The sequence below is a fragment of the Carcharhinus amblyrhynchos genome, chromosome 2 (genome assembly GCF_965287045.1).
Source record: "Carcharhinus amblyrhynchos chromosome 2, sCarAmb.v2.hapA, whole genome shotgun sequence".
In the NCBI taxonomy this organism is placed as follows: Eukaryota; Metazoa; Chordata; class Chondrichthyes; order Carcharhiniformes; family Carcharhinidae; genus Carcharhinus; species Carcharhinus amblyrhynchos.
In genome coordinates this window covers 18,930,032-18,954,064 of record NC_137325.1, presented here as the reverse complement: position 1 = coordinate 18,954,064, position 24,033 = coordinate 18,930,032, and the positions used below count along the sequence as shown (strand labels likewise).

The window sequence follows — 24,033 nt, the reverse complement described above, 5'->3', positions numbered from 1 at the left end:
TTACAGGATACTGTGAGGCCTCGATAGACTGGACGTGGGGAGGATGTTTCCACTAGTAGAAAGAATTGGAACCAGAGGGCACAACCTCGGGCTAAAGGGACAATTCTTTAAAACAGAGATGAGGAAGAATTTCTTCAGAGAGTGGGGAATCTGTGGAACTCTTTGCCGCAGAAGGCTGTGGAGGCCATGTCATTGAATGTCTTTAAGACAGAGGTAGATAGGTTCTTGATTAATAAGGCGATCAAGGGTTATGGGGGAAAGGCAGGAGAATGGGGATGAGAAAAATATCAGCCATGATTGAATGGTGGAGCAGACTTGATGGGCCGAGAGGCCTAATTCTGCTCCTACCTCTTATGGTCTTGTGGTCTTTGTCCTATATGACTCACAGCACCAGGTTAAGGTCCAACAGGATTATTTGGTAGCAAAAGCCACCAAATAAACCTGTTGGACTTTAACCTGGTGTTGTGAGACTTCTTACTGTGTTTACCCCAGTCCAATGCCGGCATCTCCACATCCTATATGACTGACAGATAATGTTTTGGTGTAATAGTGCCCCCTAATGTAAGACAGCTAAATTACATTAAAAGGATGGTAAGGTGTAATTTCTGTGGAAGATATATTTTGTGATTGTCCATTGTGTTGAATTTTGCCAATCAGTGGAAGACTGCAAAGTCCCATGTTTTGTTCAGTAGGAACATATTTACACTCCAACTTCATTAATATCAATGGTTTGATATTTAAATGTTATGTGGACACTTAGGGCAGAATTTTGCCATCCTGCCCACTCACTGTGGAAATCATAGCGGGCGGGACATGAACCGTGAAAGGGTTCGTTGATCTCGGGCAGGATTTTCTAGACTTGGGACCAGCGTAGGCAGAAAATCCTGCTGTTAGTGTTACTGTACAGCAATGGGATGACTCACAGTCATCTCTCCTGTGCAACTATTTTGATGAGTTGTTGAGACTGAGGGGTGGCACGGTCGTTAGCTCTGCTGTCTCACAGCGCCAGGGATCCGGGTTCAATTCCAGCCACTGTCTGTGTGGAGTTTGCACATTCTCCCCGTGTCTGCATGGGTTTCCTCCGGATGATCCGGTTTCCTCCCCCAATCCAGAGATGTGTGGGTTCGGTTAATTGGCCATGCTAAGTTGACCGTGGTGTCATGGGATCAGCAGGGTAAACAAAGAACAACACAGCACAGGAAACAGGCCCTTCGGCCCAACGAGCCCGCGCCGCCATTTTAACATTGTGAGTGCCCTCCTCTACCTATGACCTTTGTCTACGCCTATTGGGGAAGATTGAGGGAAGACTAATTTAGGGACAATTTGTTACACCAATGAGCCTAAGAGCATGTTTTTGGGGTGTGGGAGGAAACCGGAGCACCCGGAGAAAACCCACGCAATCATGGGGAGAATGTGCAAACTCCCACAGACACCGGCCCAAATCCACGTATCTGCACAGCAAACAGTGATAGTCACTGAGCTGTCATGTTGCCTGTCAGATGGTCCAATTTAAGCGTACACTAACGACGTGAAGCACTAGGCAACTCTCGAAGCAACATCCGAGAGCAGCCTTCGCACGACCCACCACGTGTATGTTGGACAACAAGGCGGACCGAATCACCTGTAAATTTGTGAGGTTATGGGAATATGGCCTGGGTGGGAATGTAGTCAGTACACACTTAATGAACTGAATGGCCTCCTTCTGTACTTAGGGATCCTACAATTCTATGAATTTATGAATATAATTTCACAGCAAACCTTTGAGCACTTTTTTAAAGGGGCACAGCTCTCATGACAATTTATCTCAAACCTTTGTTATTTGGAAATGTAGAAAATGGAGGCAAGCAGAAATTTACTTTAGACGGAGGCTGCTGTGTTATCTTTTATCTTTCATTCCCGGTTTCTCCTGTGGGAGTGGGGGAGAGCTCGGAATGCAAATATCAATGACATCTGGTGATCTCGGTGGGGTGGCATTAGGAATGCAAATTTCTATAACCTCCAGAGATCTCAGTAGGCATAGGTTACATTAGGTGCTAAAACGTGATTTAAATCAAATACAAATGAAGGCTAACTGGCTAGTAGGTTGGGGTCATCATGGTATTTGCTGTCTACTTGGGAGAGTTTTGTGGCCAGGACTCATTCTAATTGTGTGGTAGCCATTCCAGAGTATTTCTAATGGGCAGAGGGCTTGAGGTCCAATTACAACAGGTATGACCATCCAGTTTAAAACTGATCGATTAACTGGAGAGAGCAGACTTTAAAACAAAATCCAATGACAGGATCTGAGGTTGACTGTGCCCGCGTTCCTGAGATATATCCTTGCTTCTTCCACCAGTGCTTTGAAGTATCAAGACCAAGGCCCAGTTACCAACAGATTGTCCAACAGTATTTGTTTGGAGACTTCAAGTATTTCCACAGCGACAAATTCCTCTCACAGTGGGCAGGTAACTTTACGGCTCAGTTGCAAGAAATTCCAATTTTATTTTTAGCCATCGTTTTACCAGTGTCAGAAAAATACGATGATAATATTCAGGTCAGTTATCTTAATCAATTATCTTTAATAGTTTGATACTTAAATGTTATGTGGATGCTTAGCACAGGATTTTGCCGCTACGATTTCCATGGTGAGTGGGCGGGACACGGACCATGAAAAGGCTCATTGATTTTGGGCAGGATTTTCTGGACTTGAAGCAAGTGCGGCTGGAAAATCCTGTCCTTAGTGTTACTTTACAGCATTGGGTTGACTCAGGCTTACTTGTCTAGCGCTCATGTCCGATTCCTGGTGTTGGGAAAACTGTCCCCAATTAAGTCGGGGATTGGGATGGGGGACACGGTTGTGGCAGGACCTGATATGGAAATTCTGCCTGAAGGCAGTGGGATGCCAATTAGCCTCATTCATGAGTCACGTGACAACAATAGTTGCTAAGGCAACTAGCGTCTATTGCATTCACGGCTCCCAAAGTTCTTGTAGCAAACCCTGTTGACTTTACCTGTGGCATGATGGGAAGGAGGGAGGCCTTCACCCATGTGCAGTGAATGCTTGATGAAGGGAGGAGGGTGCGTGGGTGGGGATGAGGCTATGTAATCCATCCTCTGTCCTTGCCTCTCGGGAATTGGCCCAAGAAACAATGGATGCATTGGTGATCATTTTCCAAGGCTCTGGAACAGCTCCTACAATTGGAAGTTGTTAACGTCACCCCACAATTTAAAAGGGAGCTAGAGAGAAAACAGAGAATTATACTCCAGTAAGCCTGATGTCGGTAGTGGGGAATATGCTAGAGTCCATTATAAGAAATTTAACAGCAAAATATTTGGAAAACAGTGGCTGGATCGGACAGAGTCAGCGTGGATTTTGAGAGGGAATTCATGCTTGGCATATGGACAATTATTGCGTAAACCTTGACCTGGGAAGTTCCCAAAGGATTTCCCTGGCGCCTCTTTGGGATACCTCCAAATCCGACGCTGGAGAGCCAGGAAGTTGTGGACTATGTTACACGAAGACTTTTTTAAAATACAGTGTGTATGTGTATAGTTCATTCTACTAAATCCTTCCTCCTGTATCCATTTTTAATGATAGCCTCTGAATAAAAGGCCCAGAAGTGGTTTCAAAGGGGACAGTCACATAGATGAGATTAAATTCACTTCTGAGAGAACATCATCTGGTAAGAAATATAACTTTTAAAAATGGGTCATTTTATGATCTATCTGCAAATTGTAATGTTATTTTGTTTGTACAGTCCCATAAGTCTTCAAGGAATGGGATGATGTAATTTAGTGTGACATGTTTACATAGGAAATTTTCATTCAATACGAATTTTCCTGCACATCTTTCCTTTTCAAAATTACTGTTGAATTTGCTTACACCAGGTTTGCAACAAATGCAAATCAGATCGTAACAACTTGCCACTTTAAAAAATTATCTCTCTCTCCCTCTGTTTATTGTTGTCAATTGTCTTAAATCTGATCCTTTGGTTACTGAAATTCTTCCCATCTACCCCCAATAATCTTTGATTCCCCCTTGCCTGACAATCTATCTGCCTCCATTTTAAAAATACTCAATGATCCTGTGCCCACTGCCTATTGTGGCAGTAATACTCTTGAGAGTCTTTCAGAGTCGTACAGAGTTGTGCGACTCTGAAAGTCGCACAACATTCAGAGGGAAGTATTTCCCTCTTCTCTGTCCTAAAAGGGTGACCACTAATTTTAATCATTCTGGACTCACCCGCATGAGGAAACATCTTTTCCAGGTTCACATTGTCAGGATTATTCAGGGTCTTAAATACTTCAATTAAGTCAGCCCTCACTCTTATACACTCCAACAAAAACAAGCTCAGCCTTTCAAACCTATTCTCATAAGACAACCCATTCATTCCTAGTATTAATTTAATAAGTCTTCTCTGAGCCACCTCCAATGCAATTACATCAATCCTTAAGAGAACAAAAGTACACACAATGATGGAATTTTATCGCCCTGCCCACCACGGGTATAAGAGAGGGCAAGGGGCGGAACATGGCAAACTCTGCTGACCTTGGGTGGTTTCAGGATGAGCGAGGCTGTAAAATCCTGCCGAATATTCCAGACGTGCTCTCACCAAAGCCTTGTATAACTGAGAAGTTTATTCTCACCATTATGGAGCTGATGCACATGAATGGTTGAATCAGTTTAATCCATAGTGACTTCAACTATTTTTAAATCATCTGTAAGGACATCTGAAAATAACTTTGATTTGATGGTAGAGTGATTTTGTTTTAAACAACGAATCCACTTTGGTGTTACTCTGGTTTACTTTGAAGCCACTGTAACCCGTACTTAAGCAAGTGCCGTAATGTCCCATAAAATAACCATGACAACACTGGAAAAAAGGCTTATACTTAGGGCGCGATCTCACAAGAAAAGTTCTAAGCACCCAACGAGCGAGAAATCAGGAGAGAATCACACTGTTTTCATCAGCAAGCTGCGAGTTGCAATTTTATGGTATTTAGAGGGAAATAAAAAGCCAGGATGTGATTCTTGCCAGGGGGAAGGGGGAGCGTGGAGTCTAAGTTTACCAGTGAAGCTGGCTGCTGAACTCTTGGTGTGCCATTGTGCAGGCCCTGAGATCCCCTCCTGTCCCCACGGCTGCCTGTGCCACTCCTCCTATCCTGCTAATCACCCCCAATCTGCAGGACTTACCTCCCCCCTGCTAATCACCCCCATCTGCAGAGTCATACATCCCTGCCAATCAGCCCCATCGGCTGAGTTCTCACCATCCCTGCAGAATTCCCCTTCCCTCCCCTCTGGGCACAATGCTGACTTTGCCAGGAAAACAGGACCAGTAAGATCAAGGAAGGTTAGAAACTTGGCACAAACCTGAGTTCTTACTTCTCAGAGAACAGAGAATAGTACAGCACAGTACAGGCCCTTCAATGTTGTACCTCACTTTTCTGAAACCAAGATCAAGCTATACCACTCCCTATCATTCTGGTGTGCTCCATGCGCCTATCCAACAACCGCTTGAAAGTTCCTAAAGTGTCCGACTCCACGATCACAGCAGGCAGTCCATTCCATACCCCAATCACTCGAAGTAAAGAACCTATCTCAGGCATCCATCCTATATCTCCCACCATGAACCTTATAGTTATGCCCCCTAATAACAGTTACATCCACCTGAGGGAATAATCTCGGAAAGTCCACTCTATCTATCCCCCTCATCATCTTATAAACCTCTATTAAGTCGCCTCTCATCCTCCTCCGCTCTAAAAAGAAAAGCCCCAGCTCCCTCAACCTTTCCTCATAAGACCTACCCTCCCCAAACCAGGTAGCGTCCTGGTAAATCTCCCCTGCCCTCTCTCCAATGCTTCCACAGCCTTCTTATAGTGAGGTGACCAGAACTGCACACAATATTCCAAGTGTGGTCTCGCCAAGGTCCTGTACAGTTGCAGCCTAACCCCACGGCTCTTAAACTCCAACCCCCTGTTAATAAACAGTATAGGTCTTCTTCACGGCTTTATCCACTTGAGCGGCAGCCTTCAGAGATCTGTGGATATGAACCCCAAGATCTCTCTGTTCCTCCACATTCCTCAGAAACCTGCTGTTGACCCTGTAATCCACATTCAAATTTGTCCTACCAAAATGGATCACCCTATCTCATCATCTGCCTCCCCGAACAAAGGACAGGAAGAGGTTGTAAGATCATAGCCTTAGTCATTAAACAAAGGAGGTACTTGCAATTTATACAACTATTCTTTGTACCTTGTACAACATTGTGAATAACCTACTTCCATCTTCATTTATCTACTCTCACCTGTCAGTCGCGAAAGTATACTCAATGCGCAACATTCCTTGAGAGTATCAGCTCCAAGCCTGCGGACTGTGGGATCAAGACCCACATCAGAGATTTGAGCATGAAATTCAGGTCATGCTACCCCAAAAACAGATTGAACTCAAATATGGAGAGGTGATGGCCTAGTGGTATTATTGCTAGACTACTAATTCAGAAACTCAGTTCATGTTCTGGGAATCTGGGTTTGAATCCCACCACGGCAGATGGTGAAATTTGAATTCGATTGAAAATATCTGGAATTAAGAATCTTCTGATGACCATGAAACCATTGTCGATTGTCATTAAAAACCCATCTGATTCACTAACATCCTTTAGGGAAGGAAATCTGCCTTACCTGGGCTGGCCTACATGTGACACCAGATTCACAGCAATGTGGTTGGCTCTGAACTGCCCTCTGAAATATCCTGGAGAGCTCAAGGACAACTAGGGATGGGCAATAAATGCTGACCCAGCCAGTGATGCCAATGTTCCAGGAATGAATAATAAAAAAATAAAAAACTCATAACTTAACCATTAAACACCCAGACACAGAGGAATCTCTCCACCGCACCTCCCCCCCCCCCAACTAATAGCAATGAAAATTTTGTGGGAAATTTTGAGGGAACCTCTTTGCTTTTGAAGATCTCTGTAACGTCTAACTCTTTCTAGATGAGTTACTGAGAGTGTGTGGGCACAGTTTCAAACTGTTTTGTAAATTCAAGTTCAAACACTTTAACACAGGAAGAAAAATCTTTATAACTTATTGACTAATGAGTCACCTCCTCACTTATGGAATGAGCAATAAATTCTGTATTCCTTACAGATGAATTTAACATATATTTTATCTTTATTCACCCTTTGACACTCGAGCTCCAGTGTTTGAAGGGAAAAAAACTCCCAAAATGAAATCCAGTTTCATTAAAGGGGTTTTTGTTAATGGAAAATACAACACTTATATAGCATCTTCAACATCGCAAGATGCCTCTCAGGAGTAGTATCAGACAAAATATAACACCAAGTGGCACGGTGGCGCAGTGGTTAGCATCACAGCCTCACAGCGCCAGGGACCTGGCCTCTGGTAATTCTCTGCGTAGAGTTTGCACATTTTCCTCATGTCTGCGTGGGTTTCCTCCGGGTGCTCCGATCTCCTGTCAGTCCAAAGATGTGCAGGTTTGGTTCACTGGCCGTGCTCAATTGCCCCTTAGTGTTAGGGAGATTGGCCGGATAAATATGTAGGGTGGCGGGGATAGGGCCTGGATTGGGATCGTTGTCAGTGCAGGCTCAATGGGCCAAATCACCTCTTTCTGCACTGTAGGGTTCAATGATTCTAAGCCATGTAAGGGGATATTAGGAGTAGTGACCAGAAGATTGATCAAAGAATTAGTTTGTAAGATAGAGAGGCAGGGATAAGGAGAGAATTCAAACACTTAGGGTACAGGGGTCTGAAGAATCATCCCTCAGGGGGGGATGAAGGAATGTGGAATGCACACTGGCGGAATGAAGAGTTCTCAGAGGGTTAAAGGACTGAAGGAAGTTACAGAGATAAGGAGGGGTGAGTCTATTGGGGGGGGGATTTGAACACAAGGATGAGAATTCTAAAGTTGAGGCATTGGTGGTCTGGGAATTAATGTAGGCCCATGTATTCTGATGAGGAGTTGATGCGCAGTGTGTCACTTTTCTTCCTTAAGATATGAATGCATTCATACTTGTTCAATTTCTTATTACTCGTCTCCACAGCCAGCTTTGTTCCGGAACCACTGGAGAACTCTGAAGGAACGCTACAGACTGATCATAACTTTCAAGGGTCGCACCGGCGAAGCCTGGAGTCCATTGAAGAGAACCCAGTGGTCCAAAACCCTCTTGGTAGTGCTGCTATGGATAGTGGATGCAGGGAAGGGACAGGCAATGAGGAGATGTGCTTAGATGCATCCAATCAAAGTGAACTCCAGGACAATATTCCGAGTTTACTTGTTAATCCAAGAGATTCTGTACAGTTGTCTGTGAGAGGTGCGAGCCAGCAACCGGCAAGGACTTCTTTGGTTAAGCAGGATGTAGAAATAGCTCATCAAAGGCACAGTCAGATAGCTCAGCGGTCCAGCATTGCTGGGCAGAACGCCATGTCAGTGTAAATTGAAGACCTTTGCGGAACTCTGCTTTGCAATATAAAAACGGATTGAAATCACCAAGGTTACCGGAGCTTTCATATGATTGGCCAGCATTATCAACCGGTAGTGTTTCAGACCGAGGCAGAATCTCTGGGAGTGGAATTATTTGGGTTCAGTGTCCCACTCGCTCTGTATCCTGGTGACGCGATGGGCTTCATCTAATGGCAATGACATAAAGGGTGATGTGTGGAAGAAAGCCATGTTACTAATGTAAACAATTCAGATCCCAAAAACCCCTGTGGGTCTGCTCCGTTGATAAAAATGGAGCGCCCCCCACCCCCCCTCCCATTGGTAATGACCCATCAATCCTTCCAACCTGGAGGCCCCGTGCCATATCTGAATCAATTACACGGCTGGGGCAGTCCATGGCAACTGAAGGGGTATTTCAATGCTGCCCATTCTGTCCCACCAGTTGAAATGCAATGCCCTAAGGCTGTCCACAGGAAGAAATATGATAGGAATGTGTTTCACTTCAAAGGAATTATGGGCACCATTGAAAGTAAAACAACAGTCCTGTCTGAGATTGCCTAGTTTTCACTTGGGAGCCTCTGGGGCATTTACTCATTTGCCGCCTCGGGGTAGGGTCCTGAAGCCGATGGATGGCATATGATGGTATAATTTCCAAAGGGAACAGCCAGTTGAGTATCTCTGCCTTTCTAATCCCAAGAATCGCAGGCCTCAATTTTAATCAAAGGCTTTGGTCAAAATTAACTTCTCGGCTTTCCTGTACAGTAATTATTCCTCCAGGTGATTTGTTAGAAACGTGATTTGCTGTAGAAAGCAAACTCATGCCATGATTGAGGTCACACACAGAGTTGAGTAATGGGAATGATAACCTGCTTTAAAAATAAACCCTCCTCGGGTTAGACCACAAAGTAAATCCACTGATGTAAGCCTCTCTCTGTTACCACAAGGTTGGTACATGACCGTAAACCCAAGTGACTACTGATTCTACAAAATGCCACATGCCATTTCCTTAGCATAATGGCTCAAAAAAGTACATTTGACTTTCTCAAGGCCAAAATTCCAATGGAAACCTTTTTCACTCACAAGCATTGGCTATCTTTGGTATCTAGATACACATACTTCAGATTTAACTGCTTGCCAGCACAAAACCCAACTTCTGTATAGTAAGAAGTCTCACAACTCCAGTTTAAAGTCCAACAGGTTCATCTGGAATCACGAGCTTTCAGAGCTCTACTCCTTCATCAGGTGTCACCTGAGGACTCAATTGATGAAGGAGCGGCGCTTGTGATTCCAAATGAATCTGTTGGACGTTGACCTGGTGTTGTGAGATTTCTTACTGTGCCCACCCCAGGCCAATGCCAGCATCGCCACATTACAATTTTAATATATGATCTGTTCCCATAAAGGGCATCTTTAATTTTTCATAGTGTACAAGCTATTGAGAATATGAGCTGCTTTTGCCTAACCTGCTGTAAATGGAACACCATGGTGATTTTGCATTGTAAAATAAGGGATTTTATGTGTGAAAGAAAGAATAGAGTTGCACACTAAATAATTGGAATATAGAAAGTGCTTCAATTAATGGTCTACATAGTTTATTCTCTTGCATGTAATACCAGAAAATACTGGAAACTCTCAGCAGATCTGGCAGCATCTGTGGAGGTAAAATCAGTTAGCATTTCAGGTAACATGTGCTGAGTATTTCCAGTTTTTTTTTAATTTCAGATTTCCAATACCCTCAGTATTTAGCTTTTCAGTCACTTACATTGAAATCTTGGAAAATATTTTCCATTGCTTGTAAAAATGAAATTGGCATTAATCAAAGTGAGACAAAGAAGTGTTACAGGGACACATTTCTTGTTATATTAAATCTACATCAGTAGTTGTCAATCATTTTTGGTTGAAGGAGTTCCTTTCAAACGGATAATAATCATGGGTGTTTTGATCTAAATTATTATACTACTGAGGACTTATATGTGTGTGTGTTAAAGTTCATATATGTAATGTTCTGTTGTACATCATGGCAAATTACTATACCGAACAAACAATGTGTCCATCAATGATAAAGTGTGCTCAGTTTTATTTAAGTATCCCTTTACTAAACAAGTCTTGGAATATTGTGTACAGTCCTGGTCACCCTATTATAAAAAGGATATTATTAAACTAGAAAGAATGCAGAAAAGATTTACTAGGATGCTGCCGGGACATGATGGTTTGATTATAAGGAGAGACTGGATAGACTACAAGGACTTTTTTCCCTGGAGCGTGGGATACTTAAGGATGATTTATAGAAGTCTATAAAATAATGAGGGGCATAGATCAGCTAGTTAGTCAATATCTTTTCCTAAACGTAGGGGAGTTAAAACTAGAGGATATGGGCTTAAGGTAAGAGGAGAGAGATACAAAAGGTCCAGAGGGGCAATTTTTCACATAGACAGTGGTGTCTGGAGCAAGCTGCCAGAGGTAGTAGTAGAGGTGGGGACAATTTTGTCTTTTAAAAAGCATTTAGACAGTTACACAGGTAAAATGGATATAGAGGGATATGGGCCAAACACTGGCAACTGGACTAGCTTCGCAGTTAAAAAAAGGGTGGCATGGACACATTAGGTCAAAGGACCTATTTCCATACTGTAAACCTCTATGACTCTATAAGTCTTTGTGCGTTGATACAAACATGCTTAGAAATGTAGGAGGAGGCGGTGGCATAGCGATACTGTCCCTGGACCAGTAATCCAGAGACGCAAGGTAATAATCTGGAGACCTGGATTTGAGGCCCACCATGGCAGACGGTGGAATTTAAATTCAATAAAAACATCTGGAATTGTAAGTCTAATGATGACCACGAAAGCATTGTCCTAAAAACCCATCTGATTCACTAATGTGAACTAATCCCCCTTTAGGGAAATAAATCTACCTATGTGGGACCCCAGGCCCACAGAAATGTGGCTGATTCTTAGCTGCCCTCTGAAATTCTCCAGCAAGCCACTCAGTTCAAGGGCAATTAGGGATGGGCAACAAATACTAGCCCAGCCAGCAATGCCCACATCCCATGAAATATTTGTTTAAAGCATGCTTATAGTGTTGGTCTACTAGCACTGTTATAAGCGTTGATTGTACACATGCAATTATACACATATCGTGCACACATACTTAATTCACTCACAATGTAAGCAAGACACTCCATGTTATATTACATCCACTGAACCCTCCATTATAAGCTCTTAAGGGCACATTGGTAGAATGTTGAGTCCCCGTGCTGCGGTCTGACAGATTCAGTGCATCAATTCCCTAAAAATAAAGCCAAGGACAATGCAACGTAGAAAGTTATTTTGCAAAAATAATTTTGATGTCTCATAGAAACATAGAAAATAGAAGCAGGAGAAGGCCATTCAGCCTTTAGAACCTGCTCCTCTATTCATTTTGATCATGGCTGATTATCAAATTCAATATCCTGATCCTGCCTTTCCCCCCACATAATCTTTGATTCCTTTAGCCCTAAGAGCTGTATCTAATTTCTTCTTGAAATCACACAATGTTTTGGCCTCAACTACTTTCTGTGATAGTGAATTCCACATATTCACCACTTCTGGGTGAAGAAATTTCTCCTCACCTCAAGTCTACCCCTTATTCTCAAACTATGATCCCTAATTCTGGACACCCCCCCCCCCACCATCAGGTGGCATGATGACACAATGGTTAGCACAGCTGCCTCACAAGGTCAGGGACCTGTGTTCGATTCCTAACTTGGGTCCATGTGGAGTTTGCACATTCTCCCCATGTCTGTGTGGGTTTTCTCCGAGTGCTCCGGTTTCCTCCCACAGTTCAAAGAGTGCAGATTAGGTGGATTGGCCGTGCTAAATTGCCTCTTAGTGTCGGGGGACTACCTAGAATTATGGATATAAGGCCTGGGTGGTATTGTAGTTGGTACAGTTGCGATGGGTCGCATGGCTGCATTCTGTGATTCTGTCAGGAACATTCTTTCTGAATCTACCCTGTCTAATCCCGTTAGAATTTTGTAAGTTTCTATGAGGTCCTATCTCACTCTTCTAAACTCCAGTGAATACATTCCTCACTGATTTAGTTTCTCCACCAATGACAATCCTGCCTTCCCAGGAATCAACTTGGTAAACATTTGTTGTATTGCCTCTAAAGCAAGGACATCATTCCTCAGGTAAGGACAACAAAACTGCACACAATACTCCAGGTGTGGCCTCACCAATGCCTTATACATCCCTTTTCCTATACTGAAATCCACTTGCTATGAAAACCAATATACCATTTGCCTTTTTTACTGCCTGCTGTACCTGAACACACAGTTTCAGTAACTGACGCAGCAAGGTCTCACCGAATACCCACCTCTCTCAATTTACACCCATTCAAATAACAATTTGCCTTCCTATTACTATTAAAGGGGATAATCTCACACTTATCCACATTATGCTGCATCTGCCATTCATAGACCTACTCACTTAGCCTGTCCAAATCACAGCTCTGCATCTCTCACAGTTCACCCTCCCACCCAACTTTGTATCCATCTGCAAATTTGGACATAGTACAATTAGTTCCCTCTCCAAATCATTAATATATCACGTGAACAGTTGGAGTCCTGGCACAGATCCCTGCGGTCCCCCACTCGACACTGCCTGACAATTGGAAAAAGACCCATATATGCCAACTCTTTGCTTCCTATCTGCTGATCAGCTTTCTATCCATCTTAGGACACTGCTCATAATCCAGTGTGCTTTTCATGGTAGTCTGTTATGTGAGACCTTGTAGAAAGCCTGCTGAAAGTCTAAATAAACCACATCAACTAGTTCTCCTTGGTCAACTCTACTAGTTACATCCTCAAAGAATTCCAATAGATTTGTCAAGCATGATTTCTCCTTCATAAATCCATGTTGACTTTGTCTGATTATACAACTGCTTTCCAGTGTCAGCTTTTGTCCCGTGGAAACATTAGCCGCCAATCAGAAAGCTCGAAAACTGAAATGCAGACAACAGAGGTTCCAGTCTTTACCCAACTTATACACAGTACACGATCAGATTAAATTCACATTGTTAACTTTAAAACATGCAGTTAATCAGAAAACTGACCATTTTTTTTGGCCAAGACATCAGATACATGGTCATTGAAACATACTCACAGAAACAAATGGAACAAACTAGCTCTCTGATTTGCATACATTATATAACCTGGAGGTAGGTTGGCGAAGGTAAGATGGCATGTGGCTGTCAGAGATCCCTTAACGCCTGTTCATTGTTTCTCAAGCCTCCAGGGAGATTTCTGTGGACTCCCAGGGATCTCTCGACCCCAGCTTGAGAACCACTGGCCTACACTACTCAAGTAATGCCCTTTCACAGTAAGTACAAAGCATTTGCTCCACAGTAAAGTTAAAATATTTTTAATGAGGTTGATTTATGGCTCAATTTGTTAATTATATTAAAATCTTCTATCTATGCGCACTTCCTGTAGATTTTTTTCTATCACAGTTTTCTGTGTTAATTTTTATAATGGAAACTGCGTGTGAAAACAGTCATGGCTAACAATCAACCCTAAGCCTTCCACCTAGTGCTGGTGCCGTACCACATGCATTGGCAGGAGGATGCAATTACAATATGAGAAGTTAACTAAGTTAGGGGCAGCACGGTGGGACTGTGGTGAACACTGCTGTGTCACTGCATCAGGAACCTGGGTTTGATTCCTGGCTTGGGTCACTGTCTGCACTTTCTTCCGTTGTCTATGTGGGTTTCCTCTGGGTGCTCTGGTTTCCTCCCACAGTCCGAAAGACATCCTGGTTAAGCGCAATAGCCATGCTAAATTCTCCCTCAATGTACAGGTGCCAGAGTGTGGCAACTAGGGGATTTTCACAGAATCTTCATTACAGTGTTAATGTAAGCCTCTTTGTGACACTAATAAATACACTACCCAGGGAGTGTCCAGTATAGATGTTGACTTAGGAAGTTATTACAAAATATAACAAATAAGGATAGGATGGCTAAATGAAGTCTCCCCACCCAGATCCAATTATCCAGCACCTTCTCTAATAAAGACCATAATTGGTTTAACTCTGTGTGTTATACAGGTGGTGATTAACTAGTATTAAGGTTAAAAAATAATTGGTGATCAATGAAAAATAAATTATCATAAATAGCAATCTTCGAAGAACCATCACTTCATAATTGGTTATCAGGATGCCCAGATAAAAATCAGCAATGGCAGATAAACATTTTAATGTTTATCTTCTTAAAACTTTGGTCTAGGCTACCAGCTAAGTCTGAACATGTCCTTGGCTGAATGATTTGATGAACTGTTTAGATAAAACAAAGTAGTATTCACTAGTGTTGTACCAAAGAATGACCGTATAGCTAGACACTGTGATGGGCAGCATGGTCTAGACATGTAATTTCCAATTGGTACAATGAACAGACCATCCGTGTGAATTTGGATTTTATATAGATTTGTTTAAATGCACTCTTGATGGAAGATATACTGTGCTAAATATGTCACTTTTTAACATTTATAGCCATTTATATGATTGAACTTTAGTGCCTATTATGTGAAACTTGAAAAGTTTTGAAATGCGTCTGTACAGCTGGATTGTAGTCATATTTTTAATGGCACTTTTCATTAGTTTTTGAAATCTCTTCAAACTGTAGTTCTGCAGTCCAACCTGCCATGTCCTAGAGCATTTGCAAACTTCTTGTTTGGTATAAAGTAGAGCTGTCCAATATATTCGCTGCACATGGTTAATTGGAAATATAGACATGGCTAATGAAATAAAATGGACACCATCATTGGGCATGTGATCTCCATACTCATGAATGCATGGCATATACATGTGAACTTTTTACTTCTGTGCATTTATTTTATGAAAAAGTAAAATGAAAAGCAGAACATCCAATGGTTTTTGATTGTTGTGAGCGTGTTTTTTGGTTATTGAGTGGTGGGAGTCTTTTTAAGCAATGTGGTTCAGTGACAGCGCTGAATCATTTGAGTCAGATTTCATGGGTTCAGCCGTAACTCTAAAGACTTGAACACTTAATCCAAGTCACTACTCCAAGTGCAGTACCCTGAGAATGCTGCACTTTGTGGGGGGGGGAGGGTGCGTGTCATCCACTGTCTTTCAGATGAGATGTTAAACACAGGCCATGTCTGTCCCCTCAAGTAAATGCAAAAGATCCCAAGGAACTACTTGAAGAAGAGCGGGGTGATGTTGTCCGCGGCAATATTTACCCATGAAACAAATCAACAAGAACACATCTTATCTGGTCTTTATTCCATTGTTTTTAGTGGCACTTTGTTGTGACTGCTGTAAATATCCACCGACAGTGACTATATTTTAAAGGCACTAAATTGGCTTAAGATATTTTGCAGTGTCCTAAGGTTGTGAGAAGTGCCTTATAATAGCAAGTTCTTTGTTTTTCTTTCACATGTGACGTACATCCATTTGTACCATGCGTAAGGTATTTTCTGCTAAAATTAGTGATTATGGTTAAAATGAGAGCCACATCTGTGATTAGTCTGTGACTTCTGTCGGACGATACCGTTTAAAGTTTCACTCATGTTTGGCAGTGCTAGCATCAGGAACATGTGCAGAGCAGGAAACTGCATCAAAGTAACAGAAACAAATATTTGCAACAAACCGCAGATTGCACCTTAGTGATTTAACATAAAACAGAATGATCATTTTACCCTGAATTTGCTTGCCATTTCCCCCACTCTTCCTTTCTCCGACCCAACTCCTGCACGGCTCCCACCATCACTGTTCCTCCCAAACCCACAACCAAACCCCAGCCCCCTACCTTCCTGGAGCTTTGTCTGAAGTTCAGAGTTGGCAAATTGGGAAGAAATTTCCAGCATACGAGGCCCCTACAATTCCCAAGTGTACATACAGCATGAATGGACTCTTCAGACAGGTATCGAAATGTGAGAAAATATTTTTCACACCAATTGTAACACCATTGTAGGGGGCAGTTAAGGAAGAGTCAAAGAGAGAGAGGGGATGGCCTAATGGTATTATCGGTAGACTATTAATCCAGAAACTCAGCCAATGTTCTGGGCACCCAGGCTCGAATCCTGCCACGGCAGATGGTGGAATTTGATTTCAAAAAAAAAATCTGGAATTAAGAAGCTACTGATAACCATGAAACCATTGTCAATTGTCTGAAAAGGAAGGAGCTCTGTCGTCCTTACTTGGTCTAGCCTACATGTGACTCCACAGTCACAGCAATGTTGGTTTACTCTCAACTGCCTCCCGAACACTAGGGAATGGACAATAAATGTTGGCCAGCCAGTGACGCCCACGAATGAATAAAAAAGACATATTGCTGAGACTCTGGAGTCATGTGTAGGCCAGACCAGGCAAGGACAGCAATTTTCTTTTCCTAAATGTCATTAGTGAACAAGAGGTTCATTTGGAATCATGAGCTTTCAGAGCGCTGCTCCTTCATCAGGTGAGTAGAGAAGTAGGTTTCACAAACATGGTATATATAGACAAAAGCACAATTGCAAGATAATGGTTGGAATGCGAATCTTGCAATTTTGTCTTTGTCTGTTTATGCCGTGTTTGTGAAACCTACCTCCGGGTGCACTGGTTTCCTCCGACAGTCATGACTTTTAGATGCATTGACCATGCTAAATTCTCCCTCTATGTACCTGAACAGGTGCCGTTGTGTGGCAACTAGGGGATTTTCACAGTAGCTTCATTGCAGAGTTAAGGTAAGCCTACTTGAGACACTAACAAATAAATTGTAAACATATAACCCCACTCTTGACTCTCTATGCCTGGGAAATAATACGTCTCATTGGGTTTTACACATTGGTGCAAGAGTTCCTCAGGGTGGTGTTTTAGGCCCAACCACCTTCTGCTGCCCATCATTGATCTCCCCATCAATCAGAAGTGGGGACTTTTACTGATGATTGCACAGTGTTCATTCACAACTCCCCAGATATTGAAACAGCCTGGAGGCCCTTTAACTTATTTTGAAACATTTGATCAGTGGGGTTAGAGGGAACTGGCAAAAAAAGGACACCTTCATTCTTAACATGACTGTCAAAATCAGAAGGATAGCTCTTTGAGTGTCCACTTTTCTCTCTTGTATTATTCTCTACAGATTTCACTCCTTTCTACATGATGTTGCTCTCCCAAAATATGCATTAGAAATTGTTTTTTAAATTCATTTACAGGATGTGGGCATCACTGGCTTGACTGGCATTTTATTGCCCATCCCTAATTGCCCTCCATTTCAGTGGCAATGTGAGAGTCAACCACATTGCTGTGGCTCCGGAGTCCCATGTAGGCCAGATCAGGGAAGGACGACAGATTTCCTTCCCTAAAGGATACTGGTGAACCAGATGGGTTTTAACAATAACGGTCATGGTCATCGTTAGACTTCTAATTCCAGATTTTTATTTTATTTAAATTTCACTAACTGCCACGGTGGGATCTGAACACAGTAGCCCAGCTCTTGCTCCGAGTCTCTTGATTAGAATTCCATTGACAATGCAGCCACACCACTGCCTCCCCCTGACGTGTTAATGCAGTAGCACGTCACCAACAACAGCCACGAGGTGAGTGTTTGCCATGAATTAAATATCCCGTCTGAAAATGAAAGAGAAAGTTTGAAACATGCAGAGCGAGTGAACTGGCATCCTAAACAGGAAATCACAATAACATTCTGGATTCAACCATAATTCTGAGTCCACTCTGTCTTTCAGACGTTGGTTAATCTATTGTCTGCATCTAGGAGGTTGCATTTCTATTTAAGATTTCTTTCAATTAATTATTTCTTAAAGTATTTGAGCTCTGATTGCAGGAGGGTCAAATTCAGTTTCAATTTATACTACTTGCGCAATATGAAATAGCAGAAATAATTTGCATACAAGACAAGGGATTGGCTGATCTGATGGTTTACAGCATTCTCCTTTGTCCCCTGTAATCTGCGTTTGAATCCAGTGCAAACTGGTGGGATAAACAACTTCTTTCTTGGAGGGCTGCGGAGTTTGTGTGCCAGCCAACTACTCAGAAACCCTTAGGCCAATTGTATCGCTTATTGCTGCCACAGTTCAAGAGGATACAATACTTAATAGCCCAAATAAAAAATGAGGCCAAGCCGGCACCTAGCAACAGACTGAGCCTGCAGAGAAAGGGGAAGAAGCAAAACAAAGGGCAAAAGCTGTAGAAATTCTCATTATTTCCAGCAAGTGGACACAGTGCACAAAGTTGGCAACAGATTGAAAATATTACTTAGAATAGACAGATCACAGAATCCTACAGCACAGAAGGAAATCATTCTACCCAAGATACCAACGTTGGCTCTAGCATGCCTGAACATAAAGTTTAAAGTTTATTTATTAGTCACGAGTAAGGCTTACATTGACGCTGCAATGAAGTTAGTGCAAAATTCCCCTAGTTGCCACACATGCATATTCGGGTCCACGCATCTAGGAGGAAACCGAACACCCAAAGGAAACCCAGGCAGACACAGGGAGAATGTGCAAACCCCACACAGACAGTGACCCAGCCGGGAATTGAACCCGAGTCCCTGGCATTGTGAGGCAGCAGTGCTAACCACCGTGCCGCCCAACATCTATCCAATAGCAACACAATGAAAATGATGAGAAATGAGATTAAAGCACAGTGATTTGGGAAGGGGTAGACTTTGAAATCCTCACCAACATTGGGGCAGTTTAAGTGAGCGAATTAGAACCACACTTGAATTGTCTCGTACTTCTCTTGCAAATTTTAAGTTCAAAGCGGGTCTTCCAGGTCCAGATGGAATTCCTGCCCGTTGCAGGGTTGCATTCCCTGATGACTCTGGATGGCGGGGGTGGGGGTGAAGACCCCATCACAAACCACAAAAACAAAGTCATAGGTCAGTCATCTATAGAACACAAAGGGTCAAGTTTAACACCAACTCATGTAATAGTTGAGACATGTCTTATTGAACACACATCATATTTTGAAAGTTCAATATGTCCATAAATGCAGAACTGGGGGGCAGCTCACAGTCCTGTCATTGCCCTATCACTTCTTCAGTTGTATACATGCAACTGGAGATCTTCCATAGGGAGAGCATCCAAAACCCATTTTTACATTTGAATCACTGCCAACTCTTGTCAGCATCTAACTCAAATAACCTGAGTGTGAAAAAAACTTGATCACCCCAGCAACCCCACACATGCACACTCACCCACACGCACGTTGAGACTGCCTGACCACAGACAGAGGCTGATGCAGAAACTCTCAACACACGTGGACATTCACCCACACACAGGCAGAGTGTCCCGACACACATGCAGACTCTCCCAATACATGGTGAGACACATGCAGACACGCCGACACACAGACAATACCAGCATCCACGCAGACACTGCCAAAACTCACATGCCAACATACATGCACACATTCCCAACACACATGAACTGACATAGACATTGCCAGCACACACACAGACACTGCCAACACAAGTGCTGATACACAGGCAGACATTCCCAACACATGAGCCCACACACATGCAGACACTGCCAGACATATGTTAATATATGTGGACACTGTCAACACATGCCAACATGCACTGACACTCCTGATGCACTTGCAGATACTCCCAAACATGTGACAACATACATGCGGACACTCCCAACATAGATGAACTGACATATCAGCAGGCACTGCCAACATAAAGATACTCCCAACATTCACGTGCCAACACACATGCAGACACTGTCAATACGTGTGCCAACACACACACAAAGACACTCCCAACACACAGCCACACAAGCACCCACCAGACAGCTCACTAACACACACACACACACTCAAGGACATGCTCACCAACATACACACACTAACACAAAGACACACACTATCATAGCATCATATAATTCCCACAGTGCAGGATGAGTCTGCACTGCTTCTTTGGCAGAGCATCCTTCCCAGACCCTATCACACATGTCCGTAACCCCATGTACTTACCCCACTAATCCGCACAACCCTGACATGAGCTGACACACGTGCAAGCACTGCCAACATACGTGTACCGATACACAAGCAGGCACTGCCAACAAACATGCAGACACTGCCAACACACAAGTGCAAACACACATGCAGACACTAAGGGGCAATTTATCATGGCCAATCCACCTAAGCTGCACATCTTTCGACTGTGGGAGGGAACCGGACCACCCGGAGGAAATCCATGCAGACAAGGGGAGAGCCATAACCCAAGGCCGGAATCGAACCCGGATCTCTGGAGTTGAGACAGTAATTCTATCCACTGTCCCACTATATTTCCCTTCACCCACACACACTGACCTCCACACACTCACCAATGGACAGACACACACTGTTACCCACACGCACTCAAAAACAGACACACACTGTTACCCATATGCAGACACTTACCCGCACACACACTCACCAACACAGTACAGGCATTGCAGGGGCAGCACAGTGGCTGAGTGGTTAGCACAGCTGCCTCTCAGCGCCAGGGACCTGGGTTCAATTCCTGGCTTGGGTCACTGTCTGTATAGAGTCTGCATGGGGTCATGGTTCTCTCTGTGTCTGCATGGGTTTCCTCCAAATGCTCTGGTTTCCTCCCACAGTCCAAAGATGAGCTGGTTAGGTACATTAGCTATGCTAAATTCTCCCTCAGTATGCCTGAACAGGCAATGGAGTGTGGCAGCTAAGTGGTTTGCACAGTAACCTCATTGCAGTGTTCATGTAAACCTATTTGTGACACTAATAGATGAACTTTAAACTTTTTTTCAAGACAGTGTTATCCACATGCAGACACCCCCCACATGCATACACACTCTCCAACAGACAGACACACACTGTTACCCACATGCACTCACCAACACAGCCACACACTGTTACCCCATGCAGACACTCATACACACATACTGACCAACAGAGACACAGTTACCCCATGCAAACACACACACAGACACACACTATTATTCACATGCAAACACACACACACACCAACGCAGACATACACTATTGCCCACATGCAGCCACACACACACACACACACACACACCAAAGACAGACATACGCTTACCCACATACAGACGCTCACACACACACACACACACACATCAACATACTCACCCGCGCACACACGCAGATACTCACCAGCAGACATTCACAGGCAGATAAACACAGTACATTGCCCCCGGGAGCGATAGAAACTGAAACCCTGCCGCACAGTGGGTGTGAGAAGCCGGGCTGGAAGTCCCCCCCCCACCTTGGGAAAACCCCCATGTAAGGACAAATCGCTACACCGCGTTCTCCCCGCAACATCACAGTGTGTCAATGTCCCCGCCTGAGTGACAGCCGCCTCCGCCAATGGGTGGCCCATTTCCGGGATTGAGGCTGCAGGCGGAGAGGCCAATGGGCTGTGCCCGCCCTCTGCTCCTGTCCCAGGCTAAGGCTGCCTCTACCCTACCTGTCTGTGCGGAGACGCTGAGGAGTAGCTGTGAGTAATCCGGGGGGGTGGCTAATCCGAAACCCTTTGCCTTTGTCCCAGGTACCATTCACAAAGCGAAAAGTCGATCCTTGTGCTGACTCTTGTACATATCAGAGTCTGTCCTGAGAGCTGGACGATGCTGCCTCCCTCCCCTTGTACTCAAGATTGGTGACCGTGCCACGATCCGCTGTCGCTTATGCTTTTCTACATAGCTCGGGCTGCCCATGACACAGAACAGGATTCGGTGTCAGGGGTTTGACCCTGAGCTGCAAGGTACCTGGTTCAGACTGGGGTGTGAGAGGTTGGATTGAGAGTTGTTTGTGCTGTATGAGGTCCTTGTTGCATCTGGGTTTGTTTGTTAAATATGTACACTTTTGGTCTTCCTTCACTGTAGTTTGCGATGTAAATGTGAAAATGCTTGTGGTACAAGACACGCACAGGTAGAATGGTCACCGGTCTCGACTGCCATAATTTCCTGGGTTAACCATTTAAACCCATTGTAAAGGCAAAACACTGCAGATGCTGGAATCGAACAGAAAGGGCTGGGAAATTCTCAGCAAGTCAGTCAGTGTCTGTGGCGAGAGGAGTAGCGGCGGCCTCGGTGCTTCTAACGTTGTGTACAAATCAAATGGAAACTGGTACAGGTTCTGAGTTTGATTGCTGGACCCCGCTCTGGGGCACTTATTGCAGTTGGTTTTGGAGGTTCTCAGCTGAGTAGGGCTCTGGTTTATCTGGTGCTACTTCCTTGTAACATCACAGGTGAACTGTAAATCAGAACAAATTGAAGCCCAGTCTGTGACGAATGAATGTGGCCTGCTTTCACACATTATCAGGGAGACTAATGCTGTTTGGAGGCGTTTCCTCTCTTACTGGTGACTTCCTCTGCAGGCCACAGGTCAAAAGCTCTCCATCTGGGGGAGCGGCTGTACTTAATCACAGTGTGTAATTTGTATCATTGACCTTCATGTAGAAACACGCCCCAAGGGGGTTAGGAGCAAGTGAGATAACTTCTCATGTGGAGGAGACCCATTTATCCACCTAAAATTAAAAGTAAACAAAGTGGGGGTGGTGTCAGAGAGCATTTTTTTATGTACTAGAGTGTCTCAAATGAATTGTCCAATTATGGAAAGGATATTATTAAATTAGAAAGAGCGCAGAAGAGATTTACTAGGATGCTACCCAGACTTGGTGGTTTGAGTTAAAAGAAGAGGCTGGATAGACTGGAACTTTTTTCTCTGGAGAGTAGAAGACTGAGGGGGTGATCATATAGAGGTCTATAAAATAATGAGGGGCATAGATCAGCTAGATAGTCAATATCTTTTCCCAAAGGTAGAGGAGTTTAAAACTAGAGGGCATAGGTTTAAGGTGAGAGGGGAGAAATACAAAAATGTCCAGAGAGGGTGGAACAAGCTGCCAGAGGTAATAGTAGAGGCGGGTGTTTAGACAGTTTAATGGATAAGACAGGTATAGAGGGATATGGGCCAAATGTGGGCAACTGGGACTATCTTAGGTGCTTAAAAAAAAAGGCTGCATGGACAAGTCGGGCCGAAGGGCCTGTTTCTATGCTGTAAATTTCAATGACTCTATGACTCAGGTCAGGGTTTTATCAGGCAAGGATATGGAAACATGGGGAATAACTGAAGTTAAAATAAAGACCAGGTGTAATCCAGTTAAATAACAATTATTAAGGGGCTGAATGGCCTCTTCCTTTTCATATTCCTCTTAATTACGAGGAGGAGGGAAAATACCCAAATTATTCCAAACTGGAATCAAAGGCATATACTCAACATGTTTGATTTCATGTGAAAAATTGCCCTTTATCATCATCCCTGCAGAACCCTGTTTTAAATGAAGGTAGATTGGAATCAGTCAGTTATCATTTTATTGCTGTTGTCTTTGCATTTAAGAAAATGTGCAGCAACAGCAGAAATAACTAGTTCATGTTCAAATTTAGAAATGTGACTCTTTATTCATTCTTGGAACTTGAGTGTGGCTGGTTAGGTCAGCATTTATTGCCCCACCCTTCTTGTGTCTTAGTTCTGCTTCTATTTCCCATCATATCCAATCCAAGCTCACCTGTCTATGAGATACACGCCCTGCTCTCTAGTTCCTATTCCCATCAGACA

General features: G+C 43.5%; 2 protein-coding genes and 1 long non-coding RNA gene across 6 annotated transcripts in view; 2 read left to right on the top strand and 1 right to left on the bottom strand.

Annotated features, from left to right (window-relative positions):
* Nucleotides 1–10,516, top strand: part of zdhhc11 (zDHHC palmitoyltransferase 11) — a 124,716-nt gene extending 114,200 nt beyond the window's left edge. For all 4 annotated transcript variants that reach the window (XM_080203071.1, XM_080203053.1, XM_080203063.1 and 1 more), the window contains 3 exons: nt 2,336–2,444; nt 3,578–3,662; nt 8,040–10,516. In XM_080203071.1, the coding sequence (XP_080059197.1) occupies nt 2,336–2,444; nt 3,578–3,662; nt 8,040–8,431 (586 nt within the window). In that variant the 3' untranslated portion in view covers nt 8,432–10,516. The remainder of the gene's footprint in view (nt 1–2,335; nt 2,445–3,577; nt 3,663–8,039) is intronic.
* Nucleotides 10,517–12,939: 2,423 nt separating this feature from the next.
* LOC145352754 (uncharacterized) lies at nt 12,940–21,681 on the bottom strand. Its single transcript, XR_013888576.1, has 3 exons — nt 21,574–21,681; nt 19,110–19,318; nt 12,940–16,040 (listed from the first exon to the last, which is right to left on the bottom strand). It is a non-coding gene; the product is annotated as an uncharacterized LOC145352754 (long non-coding RNA).
* A 154-nt stretch (nt 21,682–21,835) lies between these two features.
* tppp (tubulin polymerization promoting protein) overlaps nt 21,836–24,033 on the top strand; it is a 35,863-nt gene continuing 33,665 nt past the window's right edge. Inside the window, exon 1 of the mRNA XM_080203021.1 lies at nt 21,836–21,916. The gene's annotated coding sequence lies outside the window, so the exon portion shown is untranslated. The remainder of the gene's footprint in view (nt 21,917–24,033) is intronic.